The 16036-nt window shown below is 27.2% G+C and overlaps 1 protein-coding gene across 1 annotated transcript; it reads left to right on the plus strand.

Moving 5' to 3' along the window:
• The first annotated feature begins 2127 nt into the window (after positions 1–2127).
• LOC124943900 (LOB domain-containing protein 30-like) lies at positions 2128–3523 on the plus strand. The gene is made up of 2 exons (XM_047484356.1): positions 2128–2424; positions 3194–3523. The coding sequence occupies exons 1-2, from the start codon at positions 2128–2130 to the stop codon at positions 3521–3523; spliced, it is 627 nt and encodes a 208-aa protein (XP_047340312.1).
• Positions 3524–16036: the final 12513 nt, after the last annotated feature.

Consider the following 16036-nt stretch of genomic DNA (forward strand, 5'->3'; position numbering starts at 1 on the left):
ACAATTAGCAAAACGATTTAAACGAATATTAAAACATAAATTCAGTTTTTTAGAAAATTTTAAATTTAGACGAATATGTTTGAGATTGGTTTAGAAATACTCCAAACATCATTTAAAAAAAATTGGACAATTTATTGGATCTATTTTCTTGAGCTAAAACTCAAGAAACGAGATTCATTTTTTTTTTAATTTTAAATTTGTAATTGAGTTTTTTAACTCGGGTTGATTGATTCAAATTGATTTCGATAGAAAGATTATAAATGATCTTAAGATAAATTCAAATCGATAAATTCAAATCGATAAATTGGACAATCATGCAATATTGAAGGACACATGAACTGAAATGTAAAAAAATAAAATTTTGTTTATTACATGAATTACAACATAAAAGATGATTTATAGTGAGTTGGAGAACATTCCTAGACTTTTATTGAAGTTTTGATGAACCAGAACTGAGCTTAAAAACTCTATAAAAAGGTTTCTAAAAACTTAAAAAGGTTTGAATTTTTTTAATCGCGGGTGTTAATGGAGATTGATTGATGATGTGAGGCTTGGTTCATGTGATTCGTCTTGATCGGATCCTTTTTATAGTCGGCTTAGGTCAGTTGACGGCTTATGTTGAAAAAAAATATTAATGACCTTGCCACTTGCCCGACCGAATTATATCATTTCAGAGAATATGACGAGCTACCAATGTAAGGAAATAATCTCACGACTATAGTGTGATCATTTCTCTTCAACTTTTCATTTTTTCTGAGTAACAATGAAGTTGGATTTCATCATTATTCAATGATGTCAATTGTTATTATACAAGCGTCACAAGTCTTGACGAAGTTGGGTTGCCAACGCACGTTGAGCGCAATATGTGGAGTTTCGCCAAAGTTCCGTCAGGCTAGGTCATTTCATGCCTTTCCATCAGCATGGGCGTTAGCCCCTCCGTTTGCCATGTCAGCCGCATGCTTAGCCTCTACATGGCCTCGACCTAGTTTGATTTGGGTCAAACAACTATGACCTCATTTGAATTCTCCTCATTTTTATTATTTTTTTATACACAATATTAATTACTAGACATAAATATTTAATTTTGTCTATTTTATTTATTTTGTGTATTTTAGACTTTATAAATAATTATGTTGGGATTTAAATGACTACAACATTTTTCTAAATAATTGTTTGATTTATTTAAGCTATATTTTATAATAGATGAATACAACATTTTCTCAAATAATTATTTTATTTATTTATTTTGAATTTAATGAATATAACATTGTAAACACTAAAATTTTACATACCCAATTTATAAATTTTAAAATAATTATTTTGACTAAATAAAATTAAAATGATTAAAATTAAGGTCAAAGACACCATTAAATAATTAATTGGATTAATTATTATAATAATTAAACTCAATTAATTAAATATAATGACCAAGAAAAGTAAATAAAATAATTTGTTATAAATGTTATATTCATTTTTACCTCAAGCAAAATTTTTTGTATCCATTTTATCCCAAATAAAATCTAATAGTCATTTTGAATAGTATGCTTTCCAAAGCGGAAAGATAGAAGAGATTAGTGCATGGTTCGAGAGTACAAATAATGCTGAGTATTCGTTAGCGAGGCTCTTTCACATGTATAATCTTTAGTTTAATCTTCGTGATGATTGTCAAGTTGTGGTCCAAGTTTTTGGTTTGATCTTTAGAGGAAGCTTAAGGGTTGATGATGTTTTTGTTTGGCTATTTTTGTTTTAGCTTTATTTTTTTTTGTGTGTAAGAAGTGAGTTTTTTAAAATTGTTAAGAACTAAATTATTAAAATATATTTTATTTAAAATTTTAACTTTATTAAAATAAAATAAATTATAATATTTTGTAATTAATAAATTAACTAATGGTTAAAATATAGATGATGTGATAATATTTTTATAAAAGAAATCCTAAAATATCACAATAATTAATATTTAATTACAACCATTAAAACTCAAGTTTCTTTTTTTTATCACTCCACCTTCCAAGAAAAAGAACTCTATCAACCCTCACCAATCTAAAAAATACCATATATAAGTCCAATCAATATTCATCCTAAGTTTTTAGGCCAAAAAGACTAACTTCTCAAGGAAAAAAATAAACAATGAGCATCAAGGCCAATTCTCGCACAAGAATCAGGGCATGCGGGGCCTGCAAATTCTTGAGGAAGAAATGTCTAGAGGACTGCATATTCGCACCTTACTTTGATTCCGGTGAAGGAATTGTAAATTTTGCGGCCGTTCATAAGATTTTTGGAGCGAGCAACGTTACAAAGCTTTTAACCAATGTCCCAATCCACAAACGACCCGACACCGTTTTTACTTTAAACTACGAGGCTCATGCTCGTCTCCGAGATCCTATTTATGGTTGCATGTCTGAGATCCGTGATCTCCAAAATCAGGTACTTATGTATTTAGATATCGACCCTAACATGGTTTAACATGAATTAATTAATCATGTCAATTAGAAACAAATTAGAACAATAATTAGTTCAAATCTTTAAAAGTAAATTATGGTGTAATTATATGGTGATGTTATATGTATATTTGGTATTGTGAAATAATTGATTTCCTTAATAATTTTGTAAAAATTAATTTAAATTACTTTTCTTATCATCGTCGCAACGCTATGAAAATAGGTTTACGATAATGGTTTGATATCATTAACATTATATATTTATTAGACTTAATTTTTAGCTAATATTATAACATTTTAATTTTATTTGATTCTTTTATCCTATAAACGTCACTTTCATAAATACATCATTAATTAAAGAAATTGTTTTTTACAAAAGAACCGTTTCAAATATTATAATACACGTCGTCACGACAAAATAAAAAAATATATATTATATTTAGATTAAGGTAATATTTAAATTCAAAAGGGAAGTCTTCTTCTTTTAAAATATATTTAATCCTCTCAAGAATATTTTATTTTAATTTTAAAATTATAAATTTTTTTTGAAATAAACTAATACAATATTATTGTTATTCAGACATTAACAAAACTTGAACTTTCATTTATATGTATATATTTTAAGTACTAATATATCTTGTCTCTTCTCTTAATTCATGTTGTTTGAAAATTTAATCTTAACGAAGCAATGACATTATTATAAATTCTTGTTAATTAGTTTTAATACATTTTTGTGACATGAATTTTATATATAGGTGATCAATCTACAATCGGAGATTTCGTGCTTGCAAGCCCAGGTAGCCAGGCAGCCGCCACCTCAGCAACAACCGCCATCTTCTCTGTCCATGTTGGACTCCCCTTTTGCTGACGCTGGCACCTATGACATGTCACTACCTCTTTATGAGTTTGATCCAAATATTGGATCATCTCATCAGCAGGCCAATTCATGGGCAGCAAATCTGCAGCAATTCCATGATCATAACACTTTCGCCGGAGCTCCGGTGGGCGGGGTTGGGGAAGAGTTTGCCAGGGAGTTATTGCTGAGATATGGAAGATCTGCCCCAAGCATGCCACCATGGCCCTAATTCATAATTACTTTTGCCCCAAGCATTCAAATATTTATTACCGTTCTTGAATGGTAATTTCTTTTTCTTTTCAGTATTTTCTTCGTTGAATAAGCAAACTCTGTAATTTATTTATTTATCTAAGTTTAAAAAATTCATATGGTCTGATTGTTACATGTCATTTTACATTTGGGTTTTAAAATTTTGTATCTATATGTTTCGATGTTTTGTGCATTTTCCTTATTATATTGTTCTATATGAATACTCATTCATTGAGAATATGAGTTATAAATAAAATTTAGTGGTTTAAAAAATTGTATAGGTATATTTTGAAGCAATAACTTTTTTGGCATTGACAGATATTATTGTTTTTCTATTTAAAAATTTAACTTTATAAAAGTAAAATAAAATAAAAGATATAATTATATTTTTTTAATTAATAAATTAACTAATGGTTGAAATATAGATGATTTGATTATATTTTTTTAATGAAAAACTACCCAAAAAAATTATAAATAATTAATGTTTAATTACAACATTAATTTTAATTTTTTTTCCTATTACTCCACTTTACAAAAATAAGAACTCTACCAACCCTCTTTAATCTAAAAAAACACACTTATAAATTCAAGATTTTTGGAGAGAGCATTATTTATGAGCTTCTAACTATAATATCATTATTAAAAAAGAATTGATAAAATTTTCATTTTATGTTTGGAGACTCATTATATATGGTTGCCTTCCAAAATGGTATGTATATAATTTATCATGAATTAATTAATCACTAAAACTAGAAACAAATCAAAATTATAATTATGTCAAATCTTCTAAAAATATATTTTGGTATAATTACACCGGGAATCTCGGAGTATTTGAAGAACTATTAAAAAAGAATTTGTGGTCATAAAATTAAAATATATTAATACTAATCATAATTTTAACAAAATATATAATTAAGATATATACTTATAAAAAATTCATAATATATATAAAAATATTAATATAATTGTGATAAAAATATATTAATTTATTTATAATATATATTTATTAATTAATTAAATGTTTTTGATAAATTTGAAAAATTTAGAGTCTTTATAAGTGGGGCTATGTAATGCCTTACCCTTTGTACTAGTCTATTACATCGTGATATTATTTATATGTATGTTTGGTGTAGGAAAAAAATGATTTTGAAATTTGTATGAATTCATGTTGGTTTGGTTTATTTTTGTGAAATAATTGTTTTGTTTGCTTAGATTATTGGTCATTTTTTATAATAACCTATTATACAAATGTGTATATAAATGTCTTTGATATTATCTTTAACGTTAATATGTTTCTTTGACTTATTTTTAGTTAATATAATAATATTTTTATATTATTATTTCTTTTATCTATGATGAGATAATCATATTATTAATTAAAGATTTTTTTAAAATTAATTTAAAAAATAAAATCACGTTAAGACAAAATAACAAATATTATATTAGATTACTGTAATATTCGAATTCAAAAAGTGAAGTTATCCGTTTCTCTCATATATATTTTATTTTTTATTTTAGAATTATAATTAATTTTTTAAAATAAACTAACATAATATTGATATTATTCAACCTTAATAAATCCTTTTTTTAACTCTCATATATTAATAATATTATATATAAACAAGCAATGATATTAGTAGAAATTTTTGTTAAATAATATGCTTTTTATTTGATTAAAATTTTTAATACATTTTTGTGGACATGATTTTTCTAGCCCTGCCACCCATGACATGTGAATGTTAATTTGTTTTTTTTTTATAATTTGTTTATTGAATAAAGTTGTTAAGCAAATTCAATACTTCATTTATTTATCTAAGTTTGAAAATTTTATTTATTTTGATTGTACTGTGCTATTGTACTTGTAATGTGTCACTCCGATAAAATTAATACTATAATTAAATTATTGGTAACACAAGTGGAATTGGTTTTTTAAAAAAATAGTTAGGATTTTAAAAGGTAATATCGACATGTTTAGAAGTTTTGTGAATTTTTCTTACAACGGTAGTTATGATCATTTCCTTCCAAATTCTAATTTATTTGTAATATGAGCACACTTTTGAATGATCTCAGTGCTTTCTGTATTAGCGTCTTTAGTATACGATGAGGTTATGGGTGAACTTTTAAATTAATTCGATCAATAAAACCTTTATATAGATTATTATAAATTAAAAAAAAAAAACATTTGATCTATGTTAGAGGTACGATATAAGATATATATTCAAATCATTAAATCAATATGATTTATTTTCAAAATATATTAATTAATTTTATGATTAATATATGTTTTTTCAAATTTATCAACTTAATTTGTACGTTTATTGTTTAATAAAAAAATTAGTTTGAAATTGGTATCATATTTGTGTTATTTTATTGGATTTTGCTTAATTTTTTATTTTATTTTTTAAATTAGCTTAAAGCATGTTATACAATATGAATTATTAGATATATAGAATTATGGGTCAATCTATAAAAGTTTAAAATAAGATAAATTCCCAATAATCATTCTTATTCCTTCTTCCTTTCCGATGCACCTTAATCCATTTATAAAATATTATAATTATTTATAAATATTTAGTTGCATATAAATGTAGGATTTCTTCTCTTTTTCACTGTTACCAAATTCTAAATTTTAGTTTTATAATAAAATGATAATAACTTTATTTTGAAAATGACTATTTGACGAAAAATCATTTTATAAACATAAATTATATTACGACATAATTATTAAAATTAAGTTTTAAAATTTTACGATTTTATAAGTGTTTTCTGATTTAGACAAACTCTTAAACTAGTTACATTTTTATGATTTTAAATTTAAAAAAATATATTTATTGAAATAAATGAATAAATGAATAAATGAATTAATGTAATTAATTTTATAAATATAATTTCCTTATAATTTCATTTACTTAATTATATAAAATTTTAAATTATCAATGTATAAAACTTATTAATTATATAATAATAATAATAATATATAGCTAATATTTTTTTAAAGTAAACTTTTACCATTTGAAGTAACTTTTAATTTTACAAATTTATCATTACCCAACTATTTTAAGTCTGGACTTATAGTTACTTGATTAGAACATTACAAAATAACGGTTGCCTAAGTAGGATAATCTACAATCAAGTTATCAAACACTAAAATGTGTTTTTTTTTTTAATTATATTTTGTTTACTAGTCATTATCTAGACTATCAATTCAATTATTTGCTAGCAGGTTTGAGTTTATGGATTATATCATCTCATGGGCTTGTAAGAACATAAGGCCATTAAGGCTCATTTTTTTTAAGCTTCATTCTTCATTCTGCCTCTAATTTTAACAAACTTAATCATTATATATATATTTTTTAATTCTAAAACAGTTTATTTTATTACACGCGATTAAAAATAAATAATTAATTCAAAAATGATTTCATATCGGTGGAATTATAAAATAATGAAAATTCAGAATATTTTGAAATAAAACAAAAACCTTACAATAAATTAATAAATACATAAATAGGTTAAATGAAATATATGATTATTAATGATTATTTTGCATGTTAGAAATAAAATTGAAAAACAATATTGACTGAACCATGACTGACTACCATTGTATCAAGAGAATGGTCGCAACTCACCCGAACCTAAGTCCAACCTCCACACGGAAAGCCAAGCCACAAGACAGCACGCACCACGAATTAGACCCAAGCGCGTTGCGTGTAAAGGGTGACACGCTTAGAGAAAATCAAACATCACTCATCGCCATCGCAGGTTCACGTTGGAGAAACGCCTAAAAAGACAAAAATCGGCGTCATTTTAGCCCTAGTCGCATGGGCTCATTTGAAAAACTACATAAATCATCTCAATTGTTATTGAACCAAATTAGTTGATTCAAATAGGAAATGACCCATGATCATGATTTTTTCCCTATGTTCAATGCCATCTACTAAAAATTGAAACTGACACTCGATGTGTTCGAGGTCGTGCTGCCTATAAAAGATTCATATCACGACTTTTGTAAAGGAGGAGAGGAAAAACGGAGAAGAAAGACAACTTCAAAAAAAATCTGCCTTGATAGATACATTTTCAAAAGGGATGACAACAGGCTCATCGAGAGACTCTTCGAGATCGGTCGTAGAAAGATTTATAGACCACTGTGAACGGTCCATACCAATAATTTTTCATATATTGCCTAATCAGAGCCAACCCCGAGGTTTGGACTGCCCCGGCCCTGGTAGAAAAAGGTCAATATATTTTGTTACCCTAGATCTAGTTTAAAGAATTGTTAAAAAAAATATTTTAGCAAAGATTTATAGACCACTGTGAACGGTCCATACCAATAATTTTTCATATCTTGCCTAATCAGAGCCAACCCCGAGGTTTGGGCTGCCCCAGCCCTGGTAGAAAAAGGTCAATATATTTTGTTACCCTAGGTCTAGTTTAAAGAATTGTTAAAAAAAATGTTTTAGCAAAATTTGAACCCATAGTCATATAGAAATTCTAATTTTTTATATCTTAAAATACCACGCCACAACTATTTATATTTAAAAGTACAATAAATTTAATAAAATAGTTTGATATTTTTAACAAATAGGCTGCCCTAGCCCCGAGGGCTTGCCGGGCTTACCCCTGGTCGGCCCTGTGCCTAATGCCAAGAGAATGAGAAGTCGAAGAGAATGAGAACACTACTAATTCTAAAGAGAGAATGAACATAAATCATTAAATCCCTTTTCAAAAAATATAATATTTAAAATTTACCTCTCAATTTAGTTTGGTGTAATCAATTAGAAATGAACATAAAACAATTATATAATTTAGGTCTGGTTTGATTTTGAGTTTAATTCTAAACAGAATCATACTTTTCTTATTATTTTTAATTATTTATTTTTTGCTAGAATATTAATATTGAAATTACTCTACAATAATTATAAAAATTTACATAAGTAACTACTAGAGGACTTTTGAGCTAATTAATTGTATTTTTTTACTTATTTATTTATTTTGAATCATGTTTTAATGTTATGTTTTTGTCGTTGTATACTTAAATAATTTTATATTTTTATTTGGGTAGACACCCAATTTTTGCCCCAAATTTATAATTTTAAAATAATTTATAACTAACAATTTTATTTTATTTTTAAAACAACTTATTGCACGAGATTAAAATAAATAATTAGTTTAGGATTCGATCTAATTCTAAAATAATTAAAATCTGGATATCTTCAAATAAAATCAAAAACATACAAAGAAATCAATAAATACATAATAGGTTCAATGAAATATATGCTTAATAATTAATATAAATTAAGTTTATTTTGCAGGTTGGAATAAAATTTAAAAAAATGTTGATCGAAGGTGACCAACAACCAGCGACCGCCGTGTACGGCCACCGGACAACCGTAGCTAGCGAACTACCGAGACCTCGCCCGAATAGGGAAAAACCAAGGGTCCAACTCACACATAGAAGGTCAAGCCACAAGCCAATGCACACATAAACAAGCCAATGCACACATTGAGGAGATCAACCATCACACAGCCGTGTTTGGAGGATACAAAATTGGTGTCATTTTAGCCCTAGCCCTAGATGCATGGGCTCATTTGAAAATTGTTGAAATCATATATCATTGGTTATCAAATGAGTTAATTTAAAAGGGCAAAATATCTCATGACGCTTAGTTCATTTTTCTTACACTCTCATAGACTCTAGTGGCCATAAGCAACAAATTGCGACTAAGAAGTGAAATATCATTAGTGAATTTTGTCTACGCTTGGCGTCCCGAGTCTTTCGCGTTAACCTTTCGTCTAGGCTTCGGTTTGGCCTTGCTCATTGCACGCCTGAGCTTAGCCTGAGCTAAGCATGATCTAGAGACGGTTTGATTTGGACCAAACGACTTTGGTCATGTTTGACATTCCCCTCGCTATTTAATATATATATATATATTTATTTATTTTTACCTACAAAATAAATTAATAAACATAACATTTATTTTTTTTCTATTCTGTTCTATTTATTGATTTATTTGTATATTTTAGAGTTTTATTTTTATTTTAGAATTTAAATGGCTACAACATTTTTTTTCAAATAATTATTTAATTTATGCTCTTAATTTAATTTTTTTGTGATAAATTAATACAACATTTTCCTAAATAATTATTAAATATATTTTTGTCGTTTTAAATTAATTATTTTGGGATAAATGAATACAACATTTTCTTAAATAATTATTTATTTTTTTATTGGCCGCTAAATTAATTATTTTGAGATAAATGAATACAACATTTTCCCTTAATAATTATTTGATTTATTTTTGTCCATTAAATTAATTATTTGGGATAATTAAATACAACATGTTTTCTAAATAATTATTAAATTTATTTTTGACCTTTGAATTAATTACATTGAAATAAATGAATATTACATTTTTTAAATATAATATTATTTAATTTAGAGGCCTTTGAATTAATTATTTTGGAATAAATGAATATAACATATTTCATAAATAATTATTTAATTTATTTTAAACCCCTTTTCGAGTCTTATAATATTTGGAAAATTATTTTAAGGACTCGGAATTATTTGAGAATTTTCTATAAATTTGATAAATTAATTTTCTTTTAAAACGTTGGGTTCCACAACTCTTTTGGAATCTCCGCGAGTTAATTATATTCTCGTCTCACGAGTTCAAACTCAAGACCTAATTGAGACTGAGTAAATCAAATTTTAGTGTATACCCGTTCTAAAACGATAAGATATAAGTTGTTAGTGCATAGATCAAGAGTAAAAATAATTTAACTTTTTGTTAGTGAGGCTCGTTTTGTGTATGATCTTTAGTTTAATTTCCATGACCACCCAGTTGTGATTAGAGTTTTTGATTTCATCTATAGAAGAAGATTTTTGTTTGCCATTTTGTAGTTATTTTTGTTTTATTTTGTTGAAAAACTTTTTGAAATAATTATTTGAAATATATATTAAAATATATAATTTTTAAAATCTAAACTTTATAAAATAAAATAAAATAAAATAAAAGATATTAGAATACTAATTTTTGAAATATAGATGATGTGAATATTTTTCTTATGACAAAATTCTAAAATATCAAAGATAAATAGTATTTAATTACTCAATTTTCTTTTTCTATCATTTCACTTTACAAGAAAAAGAAATCTACCAACCCTCACCAATCTAAAAAAACACACATATAAGATAATCATTATTCATCTTAAGTTTTTACCCAAAAAAAAACTCCAACTTCTCTTAGGAAAAAATAAACAATGAGCATCGAGACCAATTCTAGCGCCAGAATCATTATCAGACCATGCGGAGCCTGTAGATACTTACGAAAGAAATGCCTCGACAATTGCATATTCGCACCTTACTTTGATTCCGATCAAGGAACCGCCAATTTCGCGTCGATTCATAAGATATTCGGAGCAAGCAACGTTACAAAACTTCTAGCGAATATTCCGAATCGACAAACGGCCAGAGGCAGTTAGGACTTTAAATTATGAAGCTCATGCTCGTCTCCAAGATCCTATCTATGGTTGCGTATCTCAAATCTTTGGTCTCCAAAATCAGGTACTTATGTATTTAAATATCATTAGTAACATGATTTAACATGAGTTAATTAATTGCATCAATTTAGAAACAAATCAGAACAATAGTTAGGTCAAATATTCTAAAAACAATTGGGTGTAATTATATGGTGATCTTATATGTATGTTTGGTCTTATGAAATAATTGGTTTGCTTAATAATTTTGTAAAAATTAATTTAGATTACTTATTTTCTTATCAACGTTGTAACGCTGTTAAGGATATCTATCTTATTTGTCATTTTGACTTAACTTTTAGCTAATATTATAATATTTTGATTCAATTAGATTTGTTTATCTCATAGACGTCACTTTCATAAATACATTATTAATTAAAGAAAAACTTTTCACAAAATAAACGTTTCAAAAAAAAAAATTGACGTCACGACAAATTACCAAATTATTTATTAGATTATGGTAATATTCAAATTTAAAATGAAGTCATCCTCTTTTAATATAACTTTTATATATATATATATATATATTGTTATGTACTACTATATATGTTGTCTGTTCTCTTAATTCATTTTATTTGAAATTTAATTTTAACAAGTAATGATGTTAGGTAGAAATTCTTGTTAAGTGGTATGCTTTTTATTTTATTTAAAATTTTAATTTTTTAATACTTCTTGTGGACATAAATTATATATATACATAGGTGATCAATCTTCGAAGAGAGAATGCGTGGTTGCAATCCCAAGTAGCCAGGCAGCCGCCACCTCAGCAGCCACCTCAGCCACAGTATTCTCTGTCCATGTCGGATTACCCTTTGGTTGGTGGTGGTGCCACCTATGACATGGCACCTCTCGTTGAGTTTGATCCAATTATTGGATCATCTCAACAACAGGATTCATGGGCAGCCAATCAGCAGCCATTCCATGATGATCACAACACTTTCGTCGGAGCTCCGGTGGGCGGCAGCGACGGCGGTGGTGGAGAAGAGTTACTGATGAGGAATCAACGTGGAAGGAAAAGATCTGCCCCAAGCATGCCACCTGGCACTATTTGAATCACTTTTTATTTTTAATAATATATTTGACATTTATCAAATAATTGTTATTGTTAATGACTGGTAATTTGTTTTCTTTTCCGCACTTTGTTTATTGAATAACCCTATTAAGAAAATTCAATCCTTTATTTATTATTTATCTAAGTTTGAAAATTTCATATATTTTCATTCTTCCATGACATTTATAAATTAAAATTTTGTGTTAAAAAATTGTATATATATATTTTGAAGCTTTGTTCCTTACTTTGGAATTGGTGACCTATAAGCATTCAAATGAATTCAAACAATCCAAATGTATTATCCACCCAATTAGAACTTGAAAACATATAATTTGTTATAAACGATTTTTTTTTTTAAATATATCAACCGGTCTTTTTCACGATTTTTGTTTACTAAGAAGATTTGTTTGAAATTGGTACTATATTAGTAAATTTTTACTTGATTTTGTTTAATTAGTTGATCAAAATTTGTTTTAAATATGTTAAATATTAATTATTAGATGTTAATAATTATTTTGAATTATTTTTAAATAAATAAGATCAAAATAATTAACCTCGTCGCCAAAAACAAATTTAAAACAATTAATTATGATTGTGTTAATTAATCAAATTAATTAGGGATTAAGGGAAAAAAAATTATTTGAAATAAATGTTATACCCATATTATTTCAAAATAAGTTTAAAATAATTAAAGAACAAAAATAAATAATTTTGAGTGAATTTTGTATCAAATTCACCTAAAAGAATTATTTATTTAAATCCTAAAAACATATAAAAAAAATTGGTAAAACATTTTCCATGTTTATTTTAATATTTTATGTATTTGAAAAGATCAAAATTAAAGCCAAAAGGGTGAAAAAAATTAATTTGAAACAAACACTTAATGTTTTAAAATAAAAATAAATGTGTGATCCTGTGTGGCCGAAACTAAGAAAAAATTCAAATTTCAATCACAAATCGAAATACAGTGAATCTGGAAGTTTACCAATAACTAGAGAACACTCCTAGGATGTGTCTTTCCCGAAACCTAGATCAAAGCTTTGATCGTTGGAGAGGATTGTACAAAAATACAGTTCTTGCCGGAATTTTGATTCTTTGATTTAGGTTGTAAGATGTTGGGTCAAATTATTTTGATCAAAATAATCAAGAGAATAAGTCTATTATATGCCAACTTTATTTCGATGATATATGATTAAAACTTAATTATGATTAAAACGTAATTATGATTATTTTTATTTATTTCAATATAATTAATAATACAAATTACTTATAAGGGTAAAATATAAAAATTAAAATAATAATAGTGTTTTATATTTTTTTAATTTTAAATTATTTTAAAATTTTATAAGAAAATATAAATTAATATTAATAAACAAGTTAAAATAGTTACATTGCTTTTGTTCGGTATTTAAATAAAGAATTTGATATATTATTTTTATATGCATTAATATTCTATAATCGTAATCTCGGGTGTCTATTCATTTGATAATATGTTTATCACGTTTTTGTATTTTTGTTCTTATTTATATTTTTTATTTTTTTTATATTCTCATAAAACTAGGCTGAAATCTATTAAATTAGATTTTCATATTTTTTTATATAATTAGTTTTTTATGAATTTGTTTTTGTGTTGCATTTGATGAAAATTTTATTGGGAATTACAAGTGAGTTATCACTTTGCCTACAAAGAGGAGATCAAAATATAGTTCAAGCCATGTCATTGATTGCGAGTTCGAAAAATCAATTACAAAAATTTAGAGAACATGGATGGCATGATATTTTGGAACAAGTTAACAGTTTTTGTCAATTACACTCGATCTCAATACTTGATATGAATGAGCATATAATAATTGATAGCAATGGTAGGCGAATAGGAAAAGGGGAACTCATCACTAATCTTCATCATTATCGTGTGGAAATCTTTTGTCAGCTATAATAAATATTATTTTTTTATCTATTAATAGTTATTATTTATTATCTATTAATAGTTATTATTTATTATCTATTAATAGTTATTATTTATTATTTAATGATAGGTTGTTGACTTGATTATGCAAGAAATGAATAATCGTTTTTCAGAAGTTAATAAAAAATTACTTGGTTGCATATCATGTCTTCATCCCAGAAATTCATTCTCCAAATTTGATATTCGTAAACTCATTCGTCTTGCCAAACTTTATTCCGAAGATTTCACAAGCAGTGATTATTTATTTTTGGAACAACAACTTCGGGCTTACTTATTTAATTTGCTCAAAAATTGGTTGCAACAGAAAAAACATATAGTTTTTCCATTGGTTTATCGATTGATAGATGTTAGAAAAATCAAGTAAGTTAATTTTGACCGGACAAAGAACTTAACCAGTCTCAAAATTCTTTTGCAGGTACCGCACCGGACCAGTTGAGACACTCTGTCTCAAAGAAATCCGGACAATCAAGAAAAATCGGTTGAACCCCTCTAACCGGATCGGCTGAGATACAAAACAAAAGCATCATCATCCGACTAGCTCAAAATATTGAAGATCATAAAGCCAAACGGAAAACTATTCAAAAGTGATGAATCTGTGAAGATGACGTAATATGATGATGTAGATATTTCTTGGAAATATGCAAAAGAATGATCCTAATCAGAAGCATGCGGCAAAACGAATGATTACCTGACTGTCCAAAATCAAAAGCAATCTTCCGACATAGGCGGTCGACTTATGCATGTCTGCCATGTGTCCAAAATGGCAAGGCGTGCACGATTCCTCTCTGACCGGCACGGCTTCCAGCGACCAATCTCCTGGAGAGAGAAAAGATGATTGTTGTCATCTTTTCACTATAAAAGGAAGTCGAAGCATCTCCAATTAGTACGGTGAAAAAGAGGGGTGAATAAGAGAACAGAAATATACGAATCTTACGCGCGACCCTGTTTATTGATTGAGATCTTTGAAACTGTTCAATATCTACTCTCTTGGAAATTTTTGTATTTTACATCTCATTGTAAAGTATTACATCACTGTGTGAGTGGTGTAACCGACAAGCAGTAAATAAGACTCGTTCGAATTGTGTATTGTGTTGTGTAATATTTCAGTTAGTGAATATTCTTCTCACTGTTTGAGAAGAAGGGGTGACGTATGAGATTAAACTCCGAACATCCATAAAATCTTGTCTCGTGTTCTTCATCTTTACATTCCGGCTTACCTACTGTAACCAAACCAAAACACCTAAAATTTCAACCGAAATAACTAATAACTCCCTTAACTGAACCGGCTTTCTCCTTAAACCGATTTCTCCTAAATACCTTCCAAACCGAATCGCATACGTTGTTTCAGATTGAAACAGACATTTCTGCCCTTGAACTCGGTTCAAGAGTCTGTGACAATCTGTGTAGTGTTAAGAGCGGTTCTAGTCTTTAACCAAATTAGTTCCAGTTTGTGTTGTGTTGTAAGCGATTACCGATTAGCCGGACCCCGGTCCCCTATCGGCTATCCCGATCCTAACAATAGAGTTGGCTTTAGTTTTACTAGTTGCAACTGCATCCGTCGAAAGAGTTTTTTCTGCAATGAAGACCGTAAAGACTGATTTGCGTAATCGAATGGGAGATGAATGGATGAATGATAGTTTAGCTGTATATGTTGAGAAAGATATTTTCTCAACAATTGAAAATGAGCAAATATTGCAATATTTTCAACAATTGGAATCTCGTAGAATAAATTTGTCTTCTTTTGTACTGACTCATGGACAATAATAATTTAGTAATTGTGCTTATTAGTATTTTGTAATTGTGTTTGTTAGTATTTTTATGTAATTACCAAGTAAAATTTTAATTAGAAAATGCATTTATTTGATTGCAAAAAAAATGCTTCGTTACTATGTATTTGGCCCTCCCGAGAAAACTTTTCCGGGTCATCCACTGCGTGCTAG

Source organism: Impatiens glandulifera, chromosome 6 (genome assembly GCF_907164915.1).
Source record: "Impatiens glandulifera chromosome 6, dImpGla2.1, whole genome shotgun sequence".
In the NCBI taxonomy this organism is placed as follows: Eukaryota; Viridiplantae; Streptophyta; class Magnoliopsida; order Ericales; family Balsaminaceae; genus Impatiens; species Impatiens glandulifera.

What these genes read in the sequence shown, in the direction of transcription:
- LOC124943900 (XM_047484356.1), top strand. Translation starts at nt 2,128, where the DNA reads ATGAGCATCAAGGCCAATTCTCGCACAAGAATCAGGGCATGCGGGGCC. An exon ending in TCCGTGATCTCCAAAATCAG is followed by an intron (nt 2,425 to 3,193) that starts GTACTTATGTAT and finishes TTTTATATATAG; the next exon opens with GTGATCAATCTACAATCGGA.